This window comes from Etheostoma cragini, chromosome 7, assembly GCF_013103735.1.
Source record: "Etheostoma cragini isolate CJK2018 chromosome 7, CSU_Ecrag_1.0, whole genome shotgun sequence".
Lineage (NCBI taxonomy): Eukaryota > Metazoa > Chordata > Actinopteri > Perciformes > Percidae > Etheostoma > Etheostoma cragini.
In genome coordinates, this window is record NC_048413.1 from 10,590,313 (window position 1) to 10,618,064 (window position 27,752).

Genomic DNA, 27,752 nt, shown 5'->3' on the forward strand with positions numbered 1-27,752 from the left:
TGTGGTGGACTGGTTCACCGGCAGCCAGCTTTAGTGTCCACTGATTGGCCACGGTCATGTTTGCCAAGAGGGTCAGCTGTGAAAAAGACATGAGAGCAGAGGACACAGGTTGGAATAGGTGCATGAGGATGCAAAAAATATTTTCTTAAGGTTTATTTTAACTGGGAAATGTCAACTGAGCAACAATTTGCTTCACATTCACACCAAAAAACTCCTCAAATATTTGAGAATTGCTCAATACAACCACAGTCGTTTTCTGTTGATCAAGCAGCTCAGTTCAAATTCAGAGCCAGGTGATTTGCTCAGCAGCACTGCAGAAGAAGCAGCTTTATTATTCACTTCCTCTACCTGCTTTTAGCAGAGGATTCATGCCAGCAATCCACATCGTGATCACTCCTCAAACTCAGAGGAAACTGCTACTGCTAGCACTAAGGTGTTTTAGGAAGATAAACACATTTATTTTCATAGGGGAACTTTAGCTCCTTTGAACCTGACTGAGGAGACAGCACTAAAAACTGACATTAATGTACAGTATGCATGTATGTATCAATAACTGACAGATTTTGCTAATTGTACATTATTTTTCTCTGATTACAAATGCTACTTTTCTTTTTCTTTTTTACCCTCAAATATATTTTAAGGTTTTTACCTTTTGTTCAAGAGGTGTTTCTAATCTTGTTTCGCTGAGCAGTGATTTATATACAAGCTGGCCTTCCTGCGCTCTAGATAATTAAACGGGTGACATGTTCTCACGTACGCACAAACATATGCACACACAGACACACATACAGAGCTGTGTAGAAAAACAAACAGTGCTGACTGAGACTTCCTGTCACGCAGACAGTGAAAGCTCTTATTTCTGCGATTTGTCGGTCCTCCCCTCGATGGAGACATCCTGAGGAACTGGCAAAACTGACCGGCATCTGGTGACAAGCACGGGCTGTGTCACTTCTTCATCCGTTAAACACACAAATGCCCTCTCCCACACACGCACACAGAACCATCACCACCCACTGAGAGTGTGCTGGTTAATGTTAAACTGGAGCAGACAGAAGCTTAGTAAACCATTGGCTTAACCTGTGATGAGAGGCATTATCTCAGCCTCCAAATATCATTGTCCTTTTTTTAACACCACCCCCCCATCTACAAACACACACACACACACACACACACACACACACACACACACACACACAACTGCCTTGGAGATATTAAACAGCTGTGCAATGTCTTCATCTCACACCCCAGTGACTTCAAACACATACGCTGAGTGACATAGTGAGGAGCGAGTAAACAGCAGCCCACACACCTGGACAGGGAGCAGAATAGGAGCAGAAAGGAGGAGTAGTGAGGAGAGTTGTTACAGTGCGCCACCAGGTCAACCAACAAAACACCTGCTGTACTGGCAGGTCCCACTGACTCTATTCTCTGTCTATCTGCCTGCAGATGAAAGACCCTATTCAACCAAGTAGTGCTCAGCTGCTGTGCGCTCAATCTCTGTATGTGTGTGTGTGTGTGTGTGTGTGTGTGTGTGTGTGTGCTAGTATGGATGTGTACCTGGGTGTAAAGGAGAGAGAATAAAGCGATGGGTAGGGTAAAGAGGACAAGAGAGAAAGAGATAAAGTCTGTTTGTCTGCAAAATGAAAGAGCCTTTTATATGAGACGGTGTATGAGAAGGAACAATGAAGTAGAGGCCGATCGATACAGGATTTTAAGGCCAATACCCATACAAATATTCGGTTATTTAAAAATCCATCCATCCATCTTCGACCGCTTATCCGGTATCGGGTCGCGGGGGCAGCAGCTCCAGCAGAAAAATCTGGTATTCCAATACATCAGCCAATATATATTTTAAAATCAAGGACCAAGTACCAAAACATAAAAACATTTCCCTAAAATTATTTATTTTTAGTTATTTATGAGTTCTCACTACAATAGAATGATAATGTTTTGTTTTATTGTCACAACAAAACAAAGGAACATAAAATAGACTTAAGATATTAAACTTAAAGTACTTTGAGCAAAAACACAATAACTAAAAAAAAACAATTAGAGTGTTGCCAAAAGGGACATTATTTGTCATTATAAATGACTCTGATTAATTAATACATATATACATTTTTTTAATCAGCCATTATAAATGCTGATACCGATAGATCGGGAAATGACTAATATTGGCCCGTCGATGTATTGGTCGGGCTCTACAATGAAGCGTTGAACTAAGAAGTTGAGGGGTGGACTGACTGATGAGTAAAATTGGAGAAGAGCGAGTGAGATAAAGGTGGTCACTGCAAGGAGCAGAAAATGAAAGTCAGCTGTAATGGGGAGGGAGAGACTTCATTAAAAAATGCATGTAATTACAAATTACTTCACTAAGGGCCCTCTCTGAGACAGTAAAAGAGGCCTAACTTAATCTCAACCACTGTTCCTCTGTGTTTAGTCTGAGCCAAACTCACAGTCAGAATCACATTACACACACTAACAGCCCCATTAACCTCTGTAACAGCTCTCTCCTCAGGGCACACACACACACACACACACACACACACACACACAAACACACTGAGGCACAGACAGACAGACACTGCCACACAGATACATACACAAACAATAAAAGACATGTAAAGCGAAAAGGCACAGAGTACATTATTGCCCAAGGTCACAGAATTACTATGCTCCCTATATGACAAGGTTGTCACACACGATCACACACACACACACACACACACACACACTGAGAAAACACATATAGCACATAATCACAGGGTGTGCATTCATCTGAGTAAACACATGAAATCACTAAACCACTCACACTGGCCTACAGACAAAGTTAAACACCTAAAAACACAGTGAAACCAGCAATCACGCAAACAGACGTACACAAACACACTCACATACACAGTTGCTTACACCATCCCAACCAATGTTGTGCATCTGGTATAAACCATCCAAAAACTAATTACTGCATGCACAGCTGGGGCAAAAACAGTGCCTTTATCTGGGGAGGAAACAAGGAGCTCTTTAAGCAGACTCAAAACCAAACACCCCTCCAGCAGAATGGTTTTAATGTTGTAAAAGGTACCACTCTAATTTAAAACAATAGGGTTAGAAAGCTTTCAGAGTCAGTGTATGTTGTTTCCAAAGACAGCTGAGGAGCAGCTTGTGGCGCTCGCAGGCAATCTGCGTCTCAGCTCAGTCAGGGGTGACTAGGAATGGGGTTGAGACAGAATTAAGGAATGCTGTTAATTGGAAGGGAAAGGTTTTCACAAGCCGGACCCTCTGCAGATGTTGCAGACCAACACACGGCAGTTCTAGGTCATACTTCGTCAACCGCTCTAGTTAAATGGCTTTCTGGTGATCTCTCAGACAATAACCAGGTCTGAGGAACATTAGAGCACATGATTAGGACTACTTAATGGGCCGTGATGGGTCATGGATGAATGGAACAGAGGGGGTTGGGGGGTTGACAGTGCTGAGAACCTACGAGATGAAAGCAGACATTCCTCTGAGGGTTTCATCACACACCTAAGTTTGGTTTATTGAAAGAATCAGCAGCCACATCAGAGAAGCACTACGTAACTGTTACTGTTTTTCCATGCTTAAGGGCTCAATCACATTATAAAATATTAACTCCATTCAGTGGTGACCAGAACTGTGCGTGTGTGTGTGTGTGTGTGTGTGTGTGTCTCACCTTACGAAGTCGTCCATTACTGGTTCCCAGAAAAACCACAGTGTGGTTGTGTACATTGTCCACCGAGACCGAAGTGAGACCCGGGTATTCAACCAGAGGAATGGCCCTCAGGGACCTCCGTAAGGCCAGAGGGTGCTGTAGGTGGGCCGCACCACAGTCCAGCTGGTCGGGCTGCAACTACAACACAGACAAAATGAGAGTCACTTTAATGCTCATTAGCTCTTGTGTGGAAGCACACCATACAGATTAGAAAGATGGAGAGAACAGAGCACAAAAAGAATGCCGCATGATGAAAGCAAAGTGGAAAACATGAGCTGATAGTAGCTATCACAACGGTGCCGCTCATTCTTCTAAATCACTTTTAAGATATCCCAGTGAATACTTAAAGGGCTTACAAGGGTCTTCAACACTCATAAGACTCTGCTTTTGTCAAATCCTCAGCAGGCAATGATAAAACATTAGTGCCATGCTTGGATGAGCATCAGGATCTACTGGGAATTCTCTGAATATTTTAGAGCATGTGAAGGCAAAAAAAAGAAAAGAATTAAGCACAGTGGATATTTGTAGAGTCTTTTCCCACGGGCCCTTCTGCTCGCGGCCTTGTCTCTCTTATCATAAATTGTGTCTAGCTTTTCCTCAGTGCTGGCCTTCAGACTGTCGACTACAAAAAAGATCACATTTCAGCGGCCATGGCAACAAAATGTCAAACTTAAGAAAGACTAGCTTCATTCTGTGAGTGGTAAGTAGATTACATTACATTAGCAGAAAGTCCACTCAAAACCACTTTGAACTGAGCAGGCCTGTTGGCCAATTGAGATAGTATTCAGAAAACTGGTCACGGGAGGAGTGGCCCCAGGGCCACAGCCGACAAGACAGTGCCAGCGAGCAAGGCTTGAGTTTCCTTAAGGGCAAGTATTTAGTTTGGTATGCGAGTGGAAAGTATAGTTGAAAACAAGATAGCTCTAATATCTGACCATATGTGGACTACAAAGCTGCTTATTCAGTGATAATGTGCTAAATTTGTGGTTCAGTTATAGCTATCAGCACACACTTTATAAATAAACTCTGAGTTTTCACTGATAAACAAAGTAGACTATTGACCCCTTCTTCTCTTTATTTGTGGAATAGACAGGGAGCTGCTGGGCGTGAGGGGAATCTCACGCTTCCCATAACCCCCAGCGTGGCTTTGAAGCATCTTTCCAGCCATCATGTCAGGAGCCTCAGGGCTAACAATAGCTGTTATAACCAGAAATGGAAACACCCAGAGATTCATCAGTCATCAGTGAGTGTGTCTTGTTTTTGTAAGGGTCAGAACAAATGTAAGGACTTCACGAATCAGAATCAGATTACTGTCCAACAGTGGTGGAAGAAGTACTCAGATCCTTTACTTAAGTAATAATACCCCCACTGTAAAAACAAAAGTAATAGTTCTGCATTGAGAATGTTACTTAAGTAAAAGTATGTAAGTGTCATGAATGTGTACTTAAAGTATTACAAGTAAAACCAATGAACGTAAAAATTACATTTTAGAAAAACAGTTCTGTCAATCAAGTGTGTAATCAGCTAATCAGCTGCACTTGTAGGCCTGTATATTGTTTGTTAGTTAAATGAATAATAAAACATAGTGTTTCATAAACTACATATGTGTTATGTGAAAAAATCCTAATCTGTAAAGTAATTAGTAACTGGAGCTGATCAATGTAGTGAAGTAAAAAGTACAATATTTCCCTGTGAAATGTAGTGGAGATGTAGAAAGTGGCATGATAAGTTAAGTACTAATAGCTCAACTTTGTACTTAGGTACAATACTAGAGTAAATGTACTTAGTTATATTCCACCCCTAATGGCCAAGTTTGTTTACACTTAAAAGGAACTCGGATTTGCAGTGGTAGGTATTGTAAAAGAAAGGGTACTAATTAAAAACTCAAATTTTCATCACCTCGAGGCTTTCTCCACTGGGGATGTGTTCATTTTGAATCCAATAATCTTTGCTAAATAATGCATTCATAAGAAATTAAAACATAAATAAAATCCTAAAATAATAATTGTGGCTGGTGACTTATTCTGCCCCATCCAGATACTGTTTATAGAAACTTGGCTCAAGTGGAATGAATTAGTCGATTACTTTCTATTGTTTTTAAATTTGCAACACATGCAACTCAAAATATAGTAGGCTAATTTCAAATGTAATATGTGTACAAGCGCTTACCACCAGATTTCCCTTCTGAATGCAGGCTGCCCCGGAGCCCTGGATAACGCTGTCCAGCACCTGAACATCGCTGCTGGGAGAGTTGGAGCAGTTCCTGCGGCCTTGTCGGATCTCCTCCTCGATGTCTCCGAACTTAAAAGCGCACAGAGCGGACTTTCTGTCCCCTTTGGAAAACACTCCAAACAGGTACGGTTCTGTGCTCTTTCCTTCGTCTGTGTGGATCTCAGCGGGGTAAACGGACAGCAGGCGGTTGTAAATGTTGCCGTTAAATCCACACTGTAGAGGCATCTGGATGTAGGATTCCGTGAGCTTCCTGCTCTCCGGCCCGCTGGGTTTTCGGGGGTTCTCGGTATCCAGACATATCCTGGCGAGAATGCTGTTGGGCTGGCTCTCCTTGAGGCCCATTTTCGCATCATTATTGAAGGCGATGTAGGAATAAGTCTTCTGCATGAATGCGTGGACGAAGTCCAGCTTGTTTTTGGTTTTGACGTCTTGTTTGATCTTGAATACATTATCCTCTGAAGGGTTAATGTCATAGGTGAAAAGTCGGGATAAATCCTTAATGTTCAAGGAGCGGATGGCGATCTCTGGGGTGTTCTCAAAGCGCAGGTCCTCCTTGCTGTGGTTCTTTGGGAAAAACTGGGTACCAGCCCCTGTGTAAGTCGCCCCGACAAGAAGCCGGGTGTTGCCCCCGTGGCTTTTGAAGATGAGCCCGACTGTGGATGCGTTCGGGTGATTGGCAGCGATGTTGAGCATGCTGGGGAAAACAGTCTTCTCGCCCTTATGTGGGAACTCCACCGCTATCTCCGAAATATTCTCCATTTTTCTAAGCTCACAGAAGCCTTGATACACAGACCCACACACCACCACGACCCCTTGCTCTCGGTCCAGCTTCAGGAGCTTGTTGTGGTTGTTAGTGAGGGATTTGGGATGCTCGCACGGAGCCTGGGGCAGCTGTGGCGCATGGCACAACAGGTTGTCCTCCACCGGCCCGGTCCTCTTCTCCACCTCGATGCTCAAGGTCCCGTTCAGCTGATAGACTGTGTTGACGGTGGCCAGGTAGACCTTTCTGGACACCGGGTCCACCACGAAGTTATTTGTCTGATTTGGAGACGCGAATGTCTGTTGGATGTGCAGCGCGCTGGCACTCCGGCGCGTCTCCAAAGCCAGGACGCCGAGAAGCAGAACGGCTATCTCTATCGAAGGAGGCATTTTTCCTTCTGACCGGCTTCCGCGTGTTCTGTGCCGAGGGGTGCATTGAGTAAAGACAAAATTGTGTGTTTGTTCCTACTGCGACAATCTGAGAGGAAAGGCTGTTTCCTGCTCAACGCCTAAACCCAGAATGACGCGATAAGCGAGTCGTGCTTCCTTTTCAGGCTGCCTCCCCTGTCCCTCTCTTGCCACTGTGCAGCTCAGTAGCCTCTCTCCCGAGGCGAACTGAGCCACAGTACCTCATTGACACATTTCTTTAACGATTTTAAACAATAGCTTGTTAAAAAAAATTCTTTTTCTGGACAATGTCATGCCCGCACAAAAGTGATCAAACTTGCTTGGAGTCATGTTTTAGTCCGGCGTATTTAAGAATGGTCCCATAATAAATAGCCTAATGAGAATAACAAAAGTACAAATGTAAGTAAAGTTTGGGGCATCCACTCGTGAACCCTTATAGAGTGGCACTGCCTCCATTTAATGTCGCCTCCCATCAAAGAACTCTGATTGGTCATTGTACAATTACAGGATGCAGCTCACTAAATAATAACACCTAATTTGACCTAAATGTATTTTTTTTCATGTTTGGCTACATCTGAAACTAATTAGTTCTGATCCTACTAGGCTATATGTCTAATAACTTAATTTTCAATATTATTTAGGACTTAATGGGAGCTCATCCTGCCAGATGGACCGTATAGCCTACTGTTTCTTTCAAGATGGGTCACTTGATGAATCTTCATCCCTGCATGGTTCCGCTCATCTGGGGGTTAATGACAGGTCACCGTCCCACCTCCTGTGCTCCCCACTCCCTCGGCTCTCAGATTAGTTCTGCAGATCTGGAAGGTTCCGTTTTGGGCACATACGGCACGGTAAGCACCGTGAAAGTGCTACCAGATGGACACATCAGCACACCTTTTCGGTTTTTGACAAACACATCTTTCCAACACAGCTTTCTTGTGCTCTTTGCTTCATAAATATTCAAGCACAACACATGCGCCCCTACTCAAAAATGCACGAATATGGTAAGCATTTTTGACTCTGGATGGAGTGTGCATATGCTCACATCTCTGAATAGAAATGAATGATCCCTAGTAAGCATACGAGCATGACTGTGTCAGACACTGCATAATTTGCAGGCGAGCCCAAGAAGTGTTATCTCTGAATACATGCAATAATTAAAGTTGATGCTAAATCGTGCGCTATCGCTTGCTCCATTTACTGTGGACTCACTCTCTCCTCTCCGTCACCACTTGCAGCTTTCAGTAGGGCAGATAAGTGCGCCCCGTGTTTACCTTGGCGCACAGCCATGCGCATCAAATCTGGCAGTGTAGAATAGGAGGAAAGCGCTCCGATAAAGTGTAACATAATGACCCCCCCAACTGCACAGCACAATGACACAACAAACACTGCGCGTGCGTGTGAGTGCGACCCTCAGTAGGCAGTTAGGATGCTTACATAGGGTCCTGTGGGGATAAGGCTCAGTAGGGTCAAAGCTGTCAGCGTTGATATCAGCGGCGAGGTGTGACTGAGTGCTGTGGCGTGGTGCTGCTCAATCAAACACAACACTCAAAGGAAATAATGTGTGAATGTGTGTGTGTGTGTGTGTGTGTGTGTGTGTGTGTGTGTGTAAGAGAAATTGTAGAATTAAATGGGGGGACTGTGTTTGTAATAAAAAATATTGTCCCTGGTGGCCCACTTGGACTTTTGGCAGTAAGACTGTGGTTAAACGGGCCTTCCACCCAACCAGTTTCCTTCCTGATAAGGTGCAACACCTCATTGTGTTCCGACTCCCAAACTCCCTGACAGACCTCAAGACCATTCACACAGACTGAAACACAGGCTTAAGATCTCCATCTAGTGGGTCCATGAGGAAACTGCAAGAAGGGCCGATTAAAAAGGGGATTCAGACTACAAATTGTGTGTAGTGAGCTTATCCTGCAGTTATTAATCCCCCCCCCCCACCCTAGACATGTACCCCCAACAATGCACACACATACGTTAATTTAAAAAAGGCTTGTGAGTCATGTTAGTCAGGAATGCACTTTATTTATTCCACACTTAGAAAAGGACTTCAGAAGGCACTGGAGTAGTTTAGCACACAAGCCCACATCATAGGTGTAATTGTAAGGTCAAGCTGAGGTCAAAGGTCAACTCACTCTCAACTTGTCTGCTGCGCTCACATTAGCAACATTGAAAAAGATGAATAAATCCACCATTTTAATTGCATGTTCAACTTGAGAAAAATCAAGTTCATCTACGTTTTGACAAGAAATAAATTAAATTCCTCCCTGTGGGTTTTATCTTTAGACAAGGATGACAGTGATCCTGACCTGAGTCATCTCTTAGTCCACTGAGGCATTCTGTCTTAAGAGTGACAACTTTTAAAGTGTCTATCAAAGGTTTCTCAAACCTCAGCCTGGCTCATATGTTATCTAGCAGAATTAACTATTCAATGTTCTAGGTCATCTCGTTGTGTGCTTGACTTGATGAGAGAAAGAGAGAGAGGGAGAGAGAGAGAGAGAGAGAGAGAGAGAGAGAGAGAGAGTACAAGAAAGACTGTACACCCAGACACTGAACTGTACTCAAGAGGCAAGGTGCAGAAACACACCACTAAAGATCTGGCATCAAGTTCATGTTCGAATTGTTAATTCTCTGACAGATTTTAGAATAATTTCTGAATAAAGTGAGACCAGCTGAGCAAGCTCCCCTTTTTTCCCTTTTAGCTTGGACCCTTTGGGTGCTCAGTTATCCCTGGGTAGAATAAGGTTTGGCACTGGGTGATTACACCATAAGATGGTGTACTTGTAGAAAAAGACGGACGGCCAGAAAAATAAGGAAGTCTGATGAAGAGTACAATATCAGTGTGCATTTGACTAACACGGCAGTGGAGACGACTTGCACTGTAGATATAAAGCAGCAGCATTCCTGTTCCAACTGAGATGGAGCTGGATAAGCACCAGTGTTCTCTCTTTCCTGACCTGATCACATCAAGTATGGCGGGAGGGGAGACAATTATCCTGACAAATTGATTTTACTTGGACAACGGCTTTGTGTCATTGCCTTTATACACAAAACTGGCTCCTATGTATTGTTTTGTGATTAACAGATACATCATTGTATACATATTGCATGTATGGCTAGATGCTTTAACAAAAACCAGACGTTCTCTGTGTGTTCAAGTGCCATTTCTATGGTGAGTAGAACATCGTAGCTATCCTTTCTCAAGCTGGCCCATTCTGTCTTTGTGTTTCAGTTATAATCCCCCCCCCCATTAAACACAGTTATTGTTTACTTAGAAAAAGGAAATAAGTAAAAGCATGTGATCTTCGCTATTAGAAATGGTAGGGAAGCACAAAACTTGTTAAGTCATCTGACACTCAAAGGTCGTGATCAGTCCTTCAAAATGTTCTGTAAGAACAAATTCTATCACAGCAAGAAACTCCCAGGGAGGTTTTGATCCATGTTCAAATACATGTTATACATGTATTTGTTGGTTCAAATCTACCAATCACAGCTAGGTAAAAGTTCTCTTCTTAAAGGCAATCACCCACATTATCACATTGGCATGTCTCAACAATTGGACTGGGCCTTTGGAGCAAATCGCCAACCCAGTGTCCAGACTAAGCTCCCCGTCCTGTAGAGTGAGAAGAGCGTAATGCTACATGGTACTGAATAAAATAACGTTGAAAAAAATAATAATATTATTAGAAATAATAACATTATAATTGATTAAACTCTAAAGATAAAAACAGTACAATGCTGCATTCTGAGAGACAGCAACACAATAGTTCATTTTTAAAAATGTAAACAGTCTCGCCCTTGCTAAATAACAATCATGAGTGTTCCTCAACTTTTACTCAGTTTCTTCCACTTTTTCTTGATTCCGCGTGCATATGTGCTCGGACGTATTTCCCGTGCCCGGCCACACAGCCACTCTTACGGCAATCACATTCTTCAAACTTCCTGCATGATTGCAGCTAAAGTTACATCACCTGGTGTCACCAAAGCAACATGTGCTGGCTTCAATCTGGTCATCCTGGGGGCTGCAGAGCGCGCTGCGTGTACCCCGAGAGAGCGTCCCAGTTTCTCCACAAGAAGGCCAGCAAGAGGATGAGGAGGAGGGTGGAGAGTGTGCGCAAGCGTGTCTTCATCAGCGGGACCACACAGTTGGCCACAGTTGAGACAAAGACCAGAAGGACAGCCATAAGGGCCAGCAGCACATTGATAAGTTTTCCCAGGAGGGTCCGGGCGGTGGCATTTTCCAGCCCCTCCAACTGGACGACCTGCTGTTGCTGCTGTTGGAGCTCCATCTTAGAGATCCTGGTCTGACACGCCTCCAATGCTTCCTGCAGAAGAAAAAAAAAAACAGCAAAGTCACCTGGGAGTTAAGAGAAGTAAGCCCACAACACTATTACTATATACTTAATGTCTACTGTCTACTGTACCGGACTGCATTATATTCAAATGTTATTCATTATTATATAACATTCTTGCCCTTTCATGTTTATATATGGTGTGCATAAAACATGAGAAGCATCACTGAAATCCACAACTTTAACAATGAACAGTAAATATTATATATATATATATATATATATATATATATATATATATATAGACCTCTACTGCCTCCTTCTTTCGAGGAAAAGAAATGCAGCTGAGGGGCAACCTAAACTGTAAATACACTTCATGCAGGTATACACATGTAAAAAACACAAAGCTATACGCTATAATGAATAACAACAGGGCAGAAGCAGTGTGAGTCGCTGAGAAGGAAATGCTTGTGTTTTGAACAAACAGAAAAGCTAATAGACAAACTGGATTTTACGTCTCATCTTCCTGTTTACAGTCAACATGGACAATGACATATTGCCTTTAGCTGTTTGAGGGGTGATTTACCTTCTACTTAACGTCTGGTCTGAGCAGACCAAATTAGCTTACAACTATTTAAAGTGAAGCGGCGCTCTCTTTAGCACTTTCCATTGAAAGACCTCTTAGTGTGGAACTCTAAATGGCAAAATAAATAAAGACTGTATGATATAATGAAAAGAATATTTACAGAATACTACATAAATAAGAAAGAAAACTTGAACAATTTTGATCGTGAAATGAGATTTTGTTACTCCTATTTTAAAGCTAGTTCAGAATGACTTTGTTGCTGCTCTAGTTAACAAGAGCTATCTGGCTATATTCAGTAGCAGCTGTTGTGTGTGCGTGAGGTTGAGAGCATAAGATTGGCTGACGGGCCAGGGAGCAAGGATTAGTGACAAGAGCATTAAGTGACATTATGAGCACAAAAGCATCGCTGTGAGAACAGACTTCTGACAAGGGTAATCTGAATAAAAACTAATAAATATGGACAAAACCTAAATTACTTTTTATGAAATTATTGTGAGTGCCTTATTTAGTAAAATGTCATAAGACGATAATATCAACACAAGTATCTTTATGAGTAAGTGCTAAAAAATGGAGTGCATTGCTGTATTCATATAAAAATGTAATGCAGTTAGTTGTGTGTTTATTAGGTATTCTGTAATGGCTTTCAATGACTCATCGCTCAGAAGTGAGGACCAGAACTTGTCATTTAATTGAACAGTTTGCTTTATCCTCGTAAAAGTCTCATAATCCCCGCCTGACAGCTCATTTGTAGAACAGACTGCATTTTAAATAGCCAATTTTAAGTACAATGAGAGACTAGAAAAATGTAATTTCAACTAATCTAATTTTTGTAGCCGTTAATTTATTTCTGACATGGGCGGTGTGCTTGTGGACGTTAGCCTGGCAGACAGACCTGTATGTCTCTGGCTCTCTCATAGGACTGGTAGGCGATCTTCTCTTCCATGCTGGCCAGCTCCTGTTTGAGGTTAAGGATCTCATTCTGGTGAAGCTCTGTCAGGTCGTTCAGCTGCTCCTCCAGACGTTCACACCTGAACCCACAAGCACACGCGTCAGAGTCTGGGGCAGAGTTAGCTTAGACTAAAGAAACACATGCAGGAATTAGTAGAAACAGACCCTGAAGGCATCTGACCACATAACACCTGACTGAAATAATGACTCGCCCTGACAAGATTAGGGCATGCTTACTCATCTGCTGATCCAGCTGGCCAATCACAGAGAGTCAGCAGTATGAGAGTGACCAATGGGAGGTACCCAGCAAAAGGAGAGGGAGCTAATACTGCTGCTCATTTTGGCAGGCACATAAAATTGGATGGACAACATAGCACAAGAATAAACATTAGCCTGCCTCTGTGTGTACGTGTATTAGTTATTTGTTTTAAATATTCCACGTAGGTAATATAACAGTCTTAAAACATGTCAAAAAATAGATATAGGGATAAATCACGCATTCCCAGAGACCAAGGTCATGAAAGAGATCAACTTCTATTATAGAAGACTATGAAACCCAACAAGTATTCAAAAATATTTAATTAATAGATTGTCAGAATTTTTGTTGATTAGTTTTCTGTTGATAGGTTAATCGATTCAGTGCTACATTAATCACAATGTAATTACTTGTTATTAGTTTAGATAGTCAAATAGTAAGCATTTCTTAGTTATGCAAAAGATGGAATCAGTCCCTGAGAAGATATTTAGCAACATGACTGCTTTTTGATTGATTATTCCCCAGAGGCGGGCTGAAAAGAGATCCTTAGTGGTCATTCTGTTCTACTCTGTATTATTTTGGTCTTAGAGGACAAACACAGACCGTTCTTGACTCTGATGGACATTTTAGGGAGAAAAATGCTCATGTTTCTTTTACTATGTAAGCAGCTCACTCTATCTCCCTTCCTTTCCATTGTCCTGCCAACTTAATCTTTGTGCCCTCTTGTCAGGACATTCTGGAGGAATGTGAGGGTGTTTGTTACGGCCAACTGCCCACAGACAAACCAAAACAAAAGATGCACCTAGACGTCGGCGTCTACATACGAGCTATGCAGAGCAGGGACAAGGGCTGAAATAACACCAAAGACCTTTGTACTTAGAGGACACTTGTGAATTGTGCAGGTGAGTCTGTCACTTTCGTGAAATTCTCAACTGCTGTCTCAAAACAACAAAACTAACATGATTGAAAATGTGTCGACTTTGAAATTCTGAAGCTGTTCGATACATGGCGATAATTTTGATTTTTATAAAACTGAAATGTGACTTCTTTTAGAAGACATTTTCATTTCAAGCAATGTGTGCTTTCATTTCAATTGTATACATTTTCAATAAATAGCCATTATCTATCGAGGTCTAGGTGCAAGTTATGTTTTTATCTACAGTGTGTACTTGAAAAGATAAAAGCTCTCCAGGGAGATGTCTCTGAGAGATGTCAACAGCAACACAGCAATATGAATGATGAGTATAGTATTTAGAAGTATGTTTCCAAAAAATATAGTTCTTCCTGATTCCACACTGTAAGAATTGTAGGGGATTTCTTGTGCATAACACCAACCTGTTTTGGAATGTATGATACACACAATCGTATTTCCCCTTTGCTCTCTGTACCTGAAGCGTTCCTCTTGCAGTGCTTGCATAACAACTGTGTAGTCCCTCTGATAGTGGCTCTTCAAACCATCAAGGCTCTCCTCCAGCCTTGCCTGGCCTTCCCTCAGCTCCTGCATCTCCTGCAGCAGCATGTCCAGACTGGAGCTCTGACTCCTCTCCAGTGTGTTTCCCTTGGAACTTGGGGGACCTCCGGGGGCACCTGTGGTGCTGTTGGCCCCCGCTGAGCCTGATGTAGCACTAGAGCAGTCATCCTCACTACCATACCTAGGACTGGGCTGGAGGTGATGCCCAACGCTGCCCAGTGAACGTCCGCCAGCCCCAGTCACACCTTCTTCCACTGAGGGGTCGTCAAGAGAGTCTTTAAGAGAGGGGATGTTGTCAGCGCTGCCGAATTTGTTACGAATCAGCGACGCAATCTCACGAGGTTTGGAGACGACGGCCCCGGCAGCAGTGTGGGTGGCCTGGGAGAAGCTAGAAAGGCCTCCCTTCACGCTGTCCACCACGCCTTCACTGAAGCCTGTGACTTTAGCTCCGACATCCTTCAGGCCCTGCTGCATGTCCCGCAGAACATCCTTGGGCTGGCGTGGGATACCGTTATGCTCCACTTCCCGCAGCTTCCGGTGGTAGTGTTCCAGTTTCCTTTGCAGCTGCTGGATGGTCTGCGCCGACTTCTGGTTCTTTTTCTCAAAAACCTGACAGCAAAAACAGGCTTATATTAGTGAGACTAATACACATTACACTGCAATAACACACTCCACTTCAATTTATTTAATAAGTTCTCTTCCTATTACATAAGCCTGTTAAAAAATATAAAAACAATTAGTCCCCTAGATAAATGTGTCTTATTGATTTATACATGTTAATAGTTTAGTAAAGTGCAACAACTCCTAATTTTACCTGTTTGATGCGTGTGCTTTGCTGTTTGTCAGCATTGTTGGCTAGTTTGAGGTACTCTGCAACGTTGTCATCCCTGGCTGTCTGCTCGATCTTAATTTGCTCCGTGAGTTTAAGGATTTTCTGCTGCAGCTGGGCGATTGCCTGCTTTGTGCGCTGAGGGTCTGGGGTGCCATCATCAGCTCCAGGGAATGAACAGTCTGCGCCGCATGAAACAGCCAAGGGTGTTTGTCCCAGCCCGCTCACCTCCAGCCGGTCAATCTGACAGTGAAAAGAAGAGAGGGAGATTGGGGTAGGTAAAGGAAAGGAAAGGAGGGATTGAAGAGGAAGGGGGTGTTGAAAAAAGTGTGAGTTGCATATTGCGAGTTCTTATTCATTTTGCTGACACACACTAAGAATAGAGGCTTCTGCATTTCTGCAGCCAGTCATCAGGGAGGAGGGCAAATTGAGACGGCCACTCGCGGTCAGTTTGTCTAAAGAGGAAGATGAACGATATTATGTTTTCATTCATTTACAAAGAAAAGAAAGTAGAAAGTATCCATAAAAAACTAAAGGCTTCAAAGTGTGAATCCAAGTCTCCTTTTCTTTTGTAAAACAAGCAAGAACAGACTGAAAATAGTATCAGCCTAATCTCTTTTTTGTTATTATTTAATAACCTGTCAATTATTTTTTTCTCAATGAATCAGTTATTTGTGTGGTCTATAAAATGTCAGAAAAATATGATCAGTGTTTTGATTGATCAGTGTTTTCCAAAGCCCAAGATGACGTCCTCTTGTCCCGTCCACAACTCAAAGCTATTCAGTTTACTGTCACAGAGGAGTTAAGAAAACAGAAAATATTGACATTCAAGAAGCTGGAATCAGATGTTTTCCTTTTTTAGTAAAACAAATAATTAAACCAATTAATTGAGTATAAAATAGTTGCTGATTAATTAATAGTTGACAACTAATTGATTAATTGTTGCAGCTCTAAATCTCTGTGTTTGTTTGTTCAGAGTGCGACAATATAGGACAAGATTAACAGGAGATCAGATTTTTGCAGTTTGACAGACTAAGATTAATTTATCGGTCTAGTTCTGACACGGACTGGATTTTGTCAAACAAGGCATTTGTGGAAAAAAATTAAATAATCTAAAATTGGGTTTTTCCAGTATTTTTCTAAAACTATATTAACTCTACCTGAAAAGATGGTGAACCTAGTAGCCCCTTCAATCACAGACAGCCAGGAGCCAATGTGATTCATTTCCTACAACGCTTCAGGGGAAGAACACACAGAACACTGTGAAGCTGCTGGAGCTAATCACGCAAAAAGGGATTGTAATCGAAATATTCTTCTCATCACTAAGCATGCACATAAATTAAACAGCTGACCCTGACAGCAGACCTTGGAGGCCCAAAGCCACCCAGATAAACAAAAATCCAGGGAGGGCCAGGGAAAGAGTCGGAGCAGACATCCAGCACTCAGCCTCTGAAAAGGCTTGTCATCATTACCACTAACAGGTAAAGACAAAGCACCCCCACACTCACCTGCATGCACAATAGCATGACTAATGATGACAGGCACCACAGTCAACCCAAACCACAGCGTCTCCGGTAGAAAGCAAAACTCCATACTAAGCTTTATTTCTGACAAGATGAATAAAAGTACACAGAAATTACCCCAAACTAGCTCTTTTAGAGAAATCATCTTCTGTCACAGAAGCGACCTTAACACGCGCAGAAAGCGGCTCACCTTTCCATTCGTCAAACGGAAAAATTGTTCCCAGTGCATTTTTTCCCCAAAGTGAAGGCGAGCTGTGTGTTTTCATCAATGTGTCAGGCACTTTGTAGAAGTTAAAACGCTAAATCCGCGCCGGTACTTTAAAGTTTCGCCGGGCACGGCTGTCGCTCCAACTCGCCGGGCTTGTTGTGAAAGTTAAAGCTCACCCAACACGGCAGAGCGGGAAGCCCCGCCCCCTCCCCTGCCAGCTGAAAGATGACATCACCCATTGAGTTAAACGGCAGGCACCCGTCAATCATCCTCACCAAGAGCAGAAATAGCTCCTTGGTCAGGGACTTTCTGTTACTGTAAAAGATTCACTAAGAGACTTACAACATCCACAGAACAACAGGAATACTTCTTTAACACTTACCGGGGCAACACAATTACTATGTCTACCGGTATTAGAATTTGTAGTTACATTGATTCAAGTACCCGAGGTACTTGTATTTGAGTATTTCTATTCATGCTGCTTAATACTTGATATTCAGAAGGAAATGCACCTTTTTTACTCCACTACATCTATTTGACAGCTGTAGTTATTACTCACTTTTCAAACAAAGATTTTGCATACAAAATACATGATTTGTTTATAATATCTGATGCACTAATTTGTAGATTAACATATACAATTGTTTAAAATTAGCTCTAACTTAACCAATTACAGTAAACTGCTACTTACACGTAATTGCTTAAATAATAATCATGGGGTACAGGAATGGCAACTAGGGAATTATAACATTGAGATGTCATTCATACAGTAACTGAGCTCATTGTTGCCACTTTCAACAACAAATAAATGAATAAATTACATAGAAGAATGAGCAACACAAAACACTTGGGGATCAGTATCTCGAATCTACACCACAAAAATGAGTCAGTTTCTTAGTATATTTTTTTTTACAGTATATTGGAGAATAATGTTTTAAATGATTTCTGGCAAGGGTGGCAAACGTTTTGCCTTCAGTGTTAATATGTGAAGTGAAATTGAGTTGAACAAGAGGCTAAAGAGCAGAGTGAGGGTGTGGGCCCAGATGTGAATCTCTCAGGTTGTGTCAGCACATACAGAGTAGCTAAGAGGGCAAGAAAAACCAGTTTGACATCCCTCCACACACGCACACACACACACACAAACACACACACACACACACACACACACACACACACACACACACACACACACACACACACACACACACACACACACACACACACACACACACACACATACATTCCTTTGAGTACAAGGAAGACTTTGGCAAGTCATTTACAATGTTTAGGTGATTTGGCTTAATAATGAAATTGATTTCATTATTCTTGCTCCTTCCCGTATTTCCTCTTTCATTTAGAGCGAAACATTTCATCGCAATCATCTGTTGTCATCTGGACCAATATATTGTATTTTTGTTTGGCTCTTTAAATTAAAAAAAAGATGATCACAAAAAGGTGGATTACTGTACAACAGTGTTAAATAGAAAGACCACATCCATGAGTCAACTGACCTAACAACCGTTGTGTACAGTAAGTCTAATCATGACTAAATCCCCTTGACGGGCAGCCAAGGTGATCAAATAAATCAGAGAAACAGAACAGCCTGCTGGGCTGGCACAGTAGACAACTAAGAGGTGACGTATCAGAACGGCACGTGGTCTGTTCTCCACTATAAACAAAACAGTATTAATAGCTTTATGATGGCGAGCATGATTGAAGTTCTTATTTAATCCATATGACCATTTCATTGGGTTAAAATTTGAAGATTCCCCAGTTTGCTCTGTAGTCTTACAGATGAATACATTATGTGAATAATTAAATATGTGCCCTCTGCCTAAAGATATACCATAGATAAAGAGGGCAAAGGACGAGTCTGCTAAACCCTTTGGACTGAAGTACTGTGGAATACAGAGTAGATAGTGGTTTTAGACACTGTGATAAGAAGACCTAATGATCTGTACGCACTGGTAATAAATCAACAGCCTGTTATTGGTCATTGATCAGCAGAGTTTGTCTGTACTGTATTTGAAGGAACCAAACAGCTGTTTATAAGAGCGTACCCTCTATTACAGCTCTACAGACAGCTCATATTTTCTCTGACTGTCTCATTTTTTATATAGACTCAGACTGTCATGTTCCCACACATAGCAAAGCAATGCTTGATCCCCAGCTTTCTGATGCAGATAGTTCCAGTTACTGAACAAATTGTCAGTACAATCAGTGTCATCCCCAAATGGTCAAGTTTTTCTGTGACTAATCATGCATGTAATTAAAGATGGTGCGCTAAATGATTAGGCTAATTTCCCAAGGTTAACAGAACCAAACATGTTGATGTGCTGAGCCACTGAAGCAAGAAGCGATCACTGGAGCTTGTTGCTTAATGAGGGAAGCTGAGTGTGTGTGTTTATGTGTGTCTCTGTAATTGGGGGGCTGCCTGATCCCCCTGTGATAAGACTTTATCAGTAATAAAAAAAAAGAAAAGAAAGACAAAAAGGTTTTGCATGGACCTGCCCCCTGACCTATGGCTTCTTGCATACCCACACGGAGGAAGGAGTCTGTTCATGGTCCACACTCTTCCTAAACTGGGTCCAAGTTGCGCAACAGCCTCTGATCCAAGTAAAGCTGTTTAGAGCTGTAAATAAGCAACCCTGACTTACCTTAGATCCCCTAAAGGCCTGGTAAAAGCCCAGCCAAACCTAAACTCTCAGACCTACAGCCATACAGTACGTCTTATACACACAGGCATTTAGAAAGCTTCTTAGGCTAATGTTGTTAGATATGCATCACGCATAATTAGATACATGCAACAAGAACATCTTGTACTGGCCGATCTCAATTTCTCTCTCTCTCTCTCTCTCTCTCTCACAGCTACACATACTGTATGCTTCAAATTCCTTGCCTGCTCAATGTATATCATAGAGAAGAAAATGGACTGATGCTGTCATAAGACTCTTTTCAATACCAGGGCCTTGGTACATGGGGCTCATGCTCCACCAGGTGAGCCACCAGGCCGCCTCTGCCATCTTGTTTTCTACTCCTTTGAGTCATGTTTTACATGTCTGTAGTTTTGTAAGATAACTCATGTGAGTTCAGGTTCAGTAAAGGTCAAGATGTTCTGATAGCCAAAGAGTCAGGGCGAGTGGAAGTTGAACCCCTTTTCCATCGACTGCTGCTTACTTTTTTTTTAAAGATGAAGAATTTGTATACCACATGTTGAAAAATGAAACAAAACCCTCACACTATTTTTGTTTTAGACTTTACCTTAATACCTTATTTAGTTGTCTTTAATACAGTATGTACTGTAAACATGGCAATCATAAACCACAGCGTTGAGCTGAGCTTTGATTGTTTTGAATACAAGCATTTAGGTCTAGTTAGTTACCCTTTCTATTATCTTTTACACAAAAAACTGTTATCCATGGTCAAGGTCAAGTTTCTATTTGTATGTGAGTACAAATGTACAGTACCTTGTTGGTTGTTATGCTTCGCATTCCTGTGATGCCAGCTTGTGTGTGTGCCAAGATGCATGACCAGGATACTGTACTGTTCTGCTCTATACCTCTCCTGCTGCAGCATTCTTTGAAGTATGGAAAAGGTACAGCGCTGATTTGTCACAGCACATCAGAGTATAAACGGTTAAAGGTTGGTTCTCCAACCTTGCTTATCTACAGAGTCCAATATCCATGAGCAACGGGCCCTTGTATCCATGATGGATATAGGAATCAAGGTTTTTAGATGTACGCTTAGTGCTGTGTATACAGTCATTTTGAATTTTACAGCTGCCTTCCCTCCATTTATACAACTTGGATCTTCCTGACTTTATCAATCCCCGGCCCTCAAAGCCAATCAACTCTGACTGATTGAACTTCACACTCCTGATTAGTTGGTTTGATCTTTAGCCCTGGAGTCCATCAAAAAAGTGGTCGACATAGAAACGATATGACACAGTGACCCTGATTTCTTTTATGAAACAGATACATTTGTATGAGTTTGGGCCTGAACTGTTTAGTTGTTGTTGTAAAGCAGAGACGAACATGCAATGAAGTGCATGTGGGTCCATGGAGTGTGTAGCTGCAATTAGTTACTGATAGTTATAAAAAACATCAGCACATGTAACAACTCTGTACTATATTTAAAACAAATCCTTTTTTCTACCATGTCCTTTTCATTTCCTCATGGTTTCAGTTCCCATCCAGGCATGCCACATTAAGCAGTGCTAAAAGTGACACAAAAGAGATGTTTCTAATAGAAATCTGCTTTGTGTTTCCTTTAAGTTTATCCAATGTGGCAAGAATGAACCCATTCACCAGATATGGAAAATTACATAACTCCATGTTTTGTTGGACAAGAGGCAGTTTACTCAACACATTCACTCATGAATTATCACAAAACCAAACACAATCTACTAACAACCATGCACAACAGACAGGCACACACACACACACACAAACAAACAGCCAATGCCTGCCAGTGCAATTCAGAGGGTGTGAGAAAAGCCTTTCGTGTTCACAACCAAGAGAAAGAAACACATCAGCTCAGAGTGCAGGTCGGAGGAGAAAGAGAAAAAAACACAGAGGCTTTTATAAGGCCCCACTATCACAACAAAGACTTTCAATCCCTAAGATATCAAAACAAAATCCTCTTCACACCAAGAGGTTGGTCTCCACCCAGACTTTGCGGGTGAGTTCTGAAACACCTTATATGCTTTCGCAACAAATTCTTATTTAGACGCAGGACACATAACACACCCATTTTGATGTGAGTAGCCATATAACCACCATAGTAATGTAAACACGTGCTGGAATCATGACAAGGCTTGAATCATTAAGGAAGTGAATAAAATGAGTCAAAACCTCAAAAACATACTATTTCAAGTGGAGACTCACAGTGGTGGGAGTAGGAAGTGGAGAGGTGTCAGCAGTTACCAGGTTGAGGATGACCTCCATGGCGGAGAGACGCATGCACACAGCCTGGACTGGACTTTTGTTTGGTCTGTCTATCTGTTTGTGTGTCCCTCGGGGGATGATCCCAGCCGGGGGAGAGGGGGAGAGCGTTGCCCTAGGAGAGCACTCATCACTCAGGACAGTTCTCTCAAACAAAGTCCACTTCACTCAGAGTCCACCGGACAAAAACTCTAATTGACAACAAGGAAGTAGAGACTCTTAGGAATTAGTCTTGGCTCGTTTAAATATCCAAAAATCATAGAGTGCCTGGTACCTCCAGCAGTGAACCGGGACTATTGATAGCCGCAGAGTCTCGGGAGTGTTGTGCTGCTGTTTCACAGAGCAGTCGCTCCTCAAAGCCCATGACCACGCTTCAGTGCCAACACACGCTTTGCAGTACACAGCAACCGGCAGAGAGCCTATGGAGCACACATATATGCGCTTCGATAAGCATGACTCCCACAGACAGCGCGCATTCGTGGGAGAACAAGGACTCCTCTGGAGCAAAGGGTCCGTCTGATGTGGGTTTGGGGTGACAGAGCAGAGGAGGTTAATCAGATGAAGATTTGCAGGGTTGGATGGTTAAAAGAAGGAAGAGTTTACTGTGAAGTTAAGTGTTCAAAGCGTCCGTTGGGGATAAAATCCTCAGAGGGTGAAAAGAGAGGCAGAGGCCCAGAGGACGGATGTGAGGCAAACGAGGGAGGAGACACCAAAAAAAAAGCCCACCAGGAGCTGTCACTGAGACGGAGCGAGAGAGGCAGCTAAGGAAAGAGGGGTTGTGAGAAAGCTTTGTGAAAGGGGTGGGGTGGGTGGTGGGGGGGCTTTTCTTCTGTTGGAGTTTCTAGGCCAGCTCAGCTCCAAAACAGGGGCTAACTCAGGCATAAAGAAAGAGGGAAAAATCTTCCTCTCCCGCCTTTTAATTATTACACAGTATGATTGTCGCAACCAATCAGTTTCCTGGGTTATCTTGCTGTAATGCACCACTGCACGTGTGCGCTAACAAACAGCGCTATACCAAATGTTTCTGCCAACCTACACTCACAAAAAGACCTTATATGTGCTTAAAGAGGTTTTTTATATACATACATTGTGAGTATGAAAAACAAAGATGCAAAGGATTGGACAGTTTTGGTTTAATGTAGAGAAAAAAAAATTGCACCCAAGAAAGTCCTGGTTTACACAGATTACACGGTCATATGATGATTACAAAGCTGCTATTCAAAATTGTGTATACGTGTGCATACATGACTATAGCCTATGGCTACGTCACTGCGCTACTTATCTACTGACGAGAATTACTTCAGCACTGCTTTGGTAATATTCTATTGCAATTTCACAGCAACAGCATGGTGATCACTTTTACTAGAATTCGTATGCTCAATTATGTGGGAACAATTCATAGGCACCATTAACGGTAGGAGTTGTCCCTTTAGATTTATCTTATTTGTACATCTAGTGTAAAACTTCTGTTTTATGTCTTATACTCCTATTTTTGTACATATTTAACTACAATTCAATGGATATTTTTATGGTCACTATCAAAACTCAGGGGTTAACAGTCTGCATTAAAAACACATAATAAATCACATCTAATAAGCTTAGGCGCATTGTTCTCCATAATAAAATCTTGGTGTTTGGGAGCCATCACTTCCAAAAGTGTACAAACCAATTAGGGAGACAAGGGAAAGCAGGGAGCGTAGGGGGTAAGGCAGGACAAGGGCTACTAAAGACTTCTGTGCAGAAGCCGATGGGATGGACGGGGAGAGGAGAGTATGAATACAGGCTTTAATGAGAGAGCAGGAGGACTTGAGCGACTGGAAAAGAGAGGGTGGATTTAGGGAAAAGGCTGCTTATAGAAGAACAAACCTAACTTTCTCAAATGGGAGGGCATGTAGGTTTGACCCCAGTGTTAAATTAATACAACAGGCGTTTAGAGCACAGTCAATGCAAAAAAACACACCAAAAAACAGTTTTTCCAAAGGTGAATAACATGAAAACTACATTTCCTTTATTTCCCTTCACTTGTAACACTTTCTATTGACACAAATATATACATTTCTCTGTCTTTATAACTTAAGTTAAGCAAGCGGCCTCACACACCCACCCATTGGGTTACACCAGCTATTCGTAAAGTCCTTCCTAAGACCTTAGTAGCTACTGGCTAGTGTCACACTAGTGATTTACTTTATCAGGTTCCACCATAGAAATTAAACAATTTTAACAAAATGTCTGTTTTTCTTTTAGCTTCTATTGCAAAACAGTATTATATTAAATATTAAACATAACAACGAATCCTTTATTTGTTGGTTTAGGTAGGTATGACTTTGTTATATTTATATATGATTTGTATTTGTATTTAAAAGAGGAATATTGAAAATATAACGCTAATATCTAGGTCACTTTAGTGTGTGCCGTAATGTTTTGTAATATGGAGGACGTACATTTTGTTACATTTGTTACACATTTGTGACATGTGTAATCCTAGTCTTTCCCTTTCACATCAATATTAAACAGAATTTCAGTCTCAAGACAGATATGTTGACAATATTTGCAAAGCTAACGTTAGTTATTATTACCCAAGCAAGCTAGTTTATTTAGCTGGTTACACATGGCAGTTAGTAAGAGGAAATACTTACTAACAAATAATCTCTATGTAAGAACTAGTTTGTGTGGTGTAACCCTTTTTAATTTAGTAATTTGTAATTTGCCACTTGGTAATAACAAGGCTAATTTTTTACTTAAGAACAGCGGGGGAACTTGACTGGAACCATCAGTACATGTAAATCATACTTGGGCAAAATTTAAAATCGTCATAAGGTTGTTGTTTTTGTTAAATGGCTTAACTGTCAATCATAAGTCACTTAGGGGAAATCCACACTGTTAAGACTAATAGGTTCCTTTCAGACATGATTCATTCTTTGCCCTGCGCTCAGTGTCATTCGAGCCTGAGGTCTGAAGTCTCCTATGGATGATATGTGGCCTCCAGCAGTTCCTGGCACTCCAGGAATACCCAAGCTTTCAGGGTGACTCAGGACAAGACGGTTAGCATGCCTTAACATATCTGAAATAGCAGAGTGGCTCCGCAATGACAAATCCATAGAGGAGGAGAGGGGGTGGGATGGCGGTGGGCATTTACTTAAACTACTTGGATGACATTTGGATTAAGTGTGTATTTTAATACTGACTGCCCAAAGACTGTGTGCATATTTTTTTAGTAGATGCCATGTTGTCTGTTTTATTCTCCACTTAACATTATTGTTGAACGTAGATATTTTCTACAGAAACACATCTGGGATTGGAGTTTTGTCTCAGTTTCCAGAACATGTGGAGTAAACAGGCAATTAGTTAACTTGGAGCGTTTACAATAGATGCCTCTTTATGCGAGTGTGTGAGTATATTTGTGCTTATGGGTTTGGTCGAAAAACACTGTTAAGATCCTTTTGTGGGATCTCATTTAATGGGTTTGAGACAGATGTGCCTTGCAGATAAAACAATGACCTATTTGATAAATATCTCACATACATTTTTTTTTCACACTCACACGCTTTTTACGCATGTGTTAAGGGGACATGACCTGCTGAACTGGTGATGTATGTGGCCAATCCAAAAGCAGTCATGCTTGTCTAGTTATATGACACAGCAGTAGGACAGAATTATGTGATATATTCAGTAGCTTCTATTACAATGACTGGGAACACTGAATATACAAGACAATCATGCAAAAATGCACCAGTAACCAACTCAGTATTGACCACTTGTTCAGTGGCAAGCATTCAGACGCTTATGTGAGCGATTTGTGAGTCATTTATTGCTGATTCCAACTTTCTAATATTTTTTGTTCATAGCTAGTTATCAAAATATAGCAACTCCCTTACTTCTATGACAGCAAGCAAGTACCCAATCTTCACTCATAGCTTCATCCTAGTAAAATACAACTGCTTTAAAACTCAGTGCTGCCACTAGAATGAAAGTAAAATATAAAACTTGAATTTAATTAGAGAGCTAACGCAATTGGGACTACATGATGTTATAAGGCTGTCAAAGGATACATTAAGTATGCATCTATGTGTAGAATTATTGTAACTATTGTTTTGCTGTGCCAACAACACCACAGTCCTATCCATGTGATTGTAAATTTTGATGGGTTATGGTGTGGCATGGTTTGGGGGTGTGAGAGGTTACGTAAAGGCAGAAGAGCGAGGGCTTTGTCTGCATGGACTGGGGGTAATTCAAGCCTGAGAAAGGAGACAACCATGACTCGGGGCTCAGGGCTCGCATGAAAAGAAGCCCCATGTCCAACTCTGGCTGTCCAGTCCTCCTTAGTCTAAGCTCCAGTATAATCAATGGCCCTATTAGCAGTTACATAAACCACTGGGCACTTTACACACAGGGGCCATTATGACTGGCGAGGTCAGAGAGCGTGAAACATCTTAGTAGCCAACTTCAATACCAGCATCAACAAGAGCCAGGCTGGAAGCACAATAAACAAATGTCAATAAAAACCCAAACAATTCAGTGTTCTCAGTCTTATTTCTCTACCCATTCTTACTCTGAACGCGTGAAATATGGACGTTTGGACAGTGGCTGTCCACAACTGATGCAACAAAAAAGGCCCTCTTCGGAACGTGTGTGGAACATACTGTGGCAGCATCAAGACTGGGTTTTGCAAGAAGTATGTAAGGGGGATTTTCTGCGTAGGGAGGTTGGTCGGGGTGGTGGATGGGTCAAACACACGACTTTCACCCAGGAGAGCAGGGTTTGTGTACTGCATGTGTTCTTAACCGTCCTGTTATTGTCGCATGTCAAGGAAGCCGTAAGCCCGCCCAAAATCTTTTCCTTGACCTTACAGCACCAAAAGGGCCGCCAATAGTCCTGACCAGACACGTGTTAAATGATGCTAAAGGAGACAAGAGGCAGAAGACAGGGTCAAAGAAGTAAGCATGTCTGTGCCATTAATTAATTAAATTATAAGCATGTTTAAAGTCTCTGTCTACCCAAATCACTATACACAACAAAATATCTTCTAACTTATCACTTGTGGTATCAAATGGCCAAGATCTGGAGATATCTGATTTGGAAATGGAAGAATGACATTTGAACAATTTAACACAAACATGTCTTTCTGGGAAAATTCTTTGGTAAATCTGGACCATCCACATACCTTGACGTCAACTGTTGTCATGAACTACTTTCTACTAAAGAGAAGAGTCTGCGTAAGAGCCCTAGAGCTGATCTATGATAAGTACAGCTGATTACAGGTTGGAATGTATAAGGGTTTGCTAAGGTACAGTGTAATGTTAGAACATCTGCCAGTGAATGAAACACATTTGTTGGGTCACTGCCTGTGCATTTTACAAAGTGTATGGAGATGACACTGGGAAGTAAAAGGATATTGGCATGCCAATTTACCCCAGTAGAGCTAGACCAATAAATAGGTGTGCCTTTATGTAGGCTAATCAGCTTATTGCAGAGATAACAGGTGTTGGCGTATATACAGTGGGTACGGAAAGTATTCAGACCCCTTTAAATTTTTCACTCTTTGTTTCATTGCAGCCATTTTCCAA

At 41.8% G+C, this 27,752-nt stretch overlaps 2 protein-coding genes across 22 annotated transcripts in view; both read right to left on the reverse strand.

Annotated features, from left to right (window-relative positions):
- plxnd1 (plexin D1) overlaps window positions 1–7,290 on the reverse strand; it is a 62,585-nt gene extending 55,295 nt beyond the window's left edge. Inside the window, exons 1-3 of one of the 2 annotated variants that reach the window (XM_034877794.1) lie at window positions 5,900–7,288; window positions 3,692–3,868; window positions 1–76 (exon numbers count right to left, since the gene is read on the reverse strand). The exon at window positions 1–76 is cut by the window's left edge and continues 56 nt beyond it. In XM_034877794.1, coding sequence (XP_034733685.1) covers window positions 1–76; window positions 3,692–3,868; window positions 5,900–7,111 — 1,465 coding nt within the window. In that variant the 5' untranslated portion in view covers window positions 7,112–7,288. Of the gene's footprint in view, window positions 77–3,691; window positions 3,869–5,899 lie in introns of both variants that reach the window. The other variant, XM_034877795.1, reaches the window with a different exon arrangement.
- A 3,171-nt stretch (window positions 7,291–10,461) lies between these two features.
- The window catches only part of tmcc1a (transmembrane and coiled-coil domain family 1a), a 41,249-nt gene continuing 23,958 nt past the window's right edge, over window positions 10,462–27,752 (reverse strand). For 17 of the 20 annotated variants that reach the window (XM_034876061.1, XM_034876068.1, XM_034876060.1 and 14 more), the window contains 4 exons: window positions 15,500–15,757; window positions 14,603–15,294; window positions 12,903–13,038; window positions 10,462–11,457 (listed from right to left, as the gene is read on the reverse strand). In XM_034876061.1, coding sequence (XP_034731952.1) covers window positions 11,143–11,457; window positions 12,903–13,038; window positions 14,603–15,294; window positions 15,500–15,757 — 1,401 coding nt within the window. In that variant the 3' untranslated portion in view covers window positions 10,462–11,142. Of the gene's footprint in view, window positions 11,458–12,902; window positions 13,039–14,602; window positions 15,295–15,499; window positions 15,758–17,227; window positions 17,412–22,131; window positions 22,986–27,752 lie in introns of those variants that run through there. The other 3 variants (XM_034876062.1, XM_034876066.1, XM_034876064.1) reach the window with 3 other exon arrangements.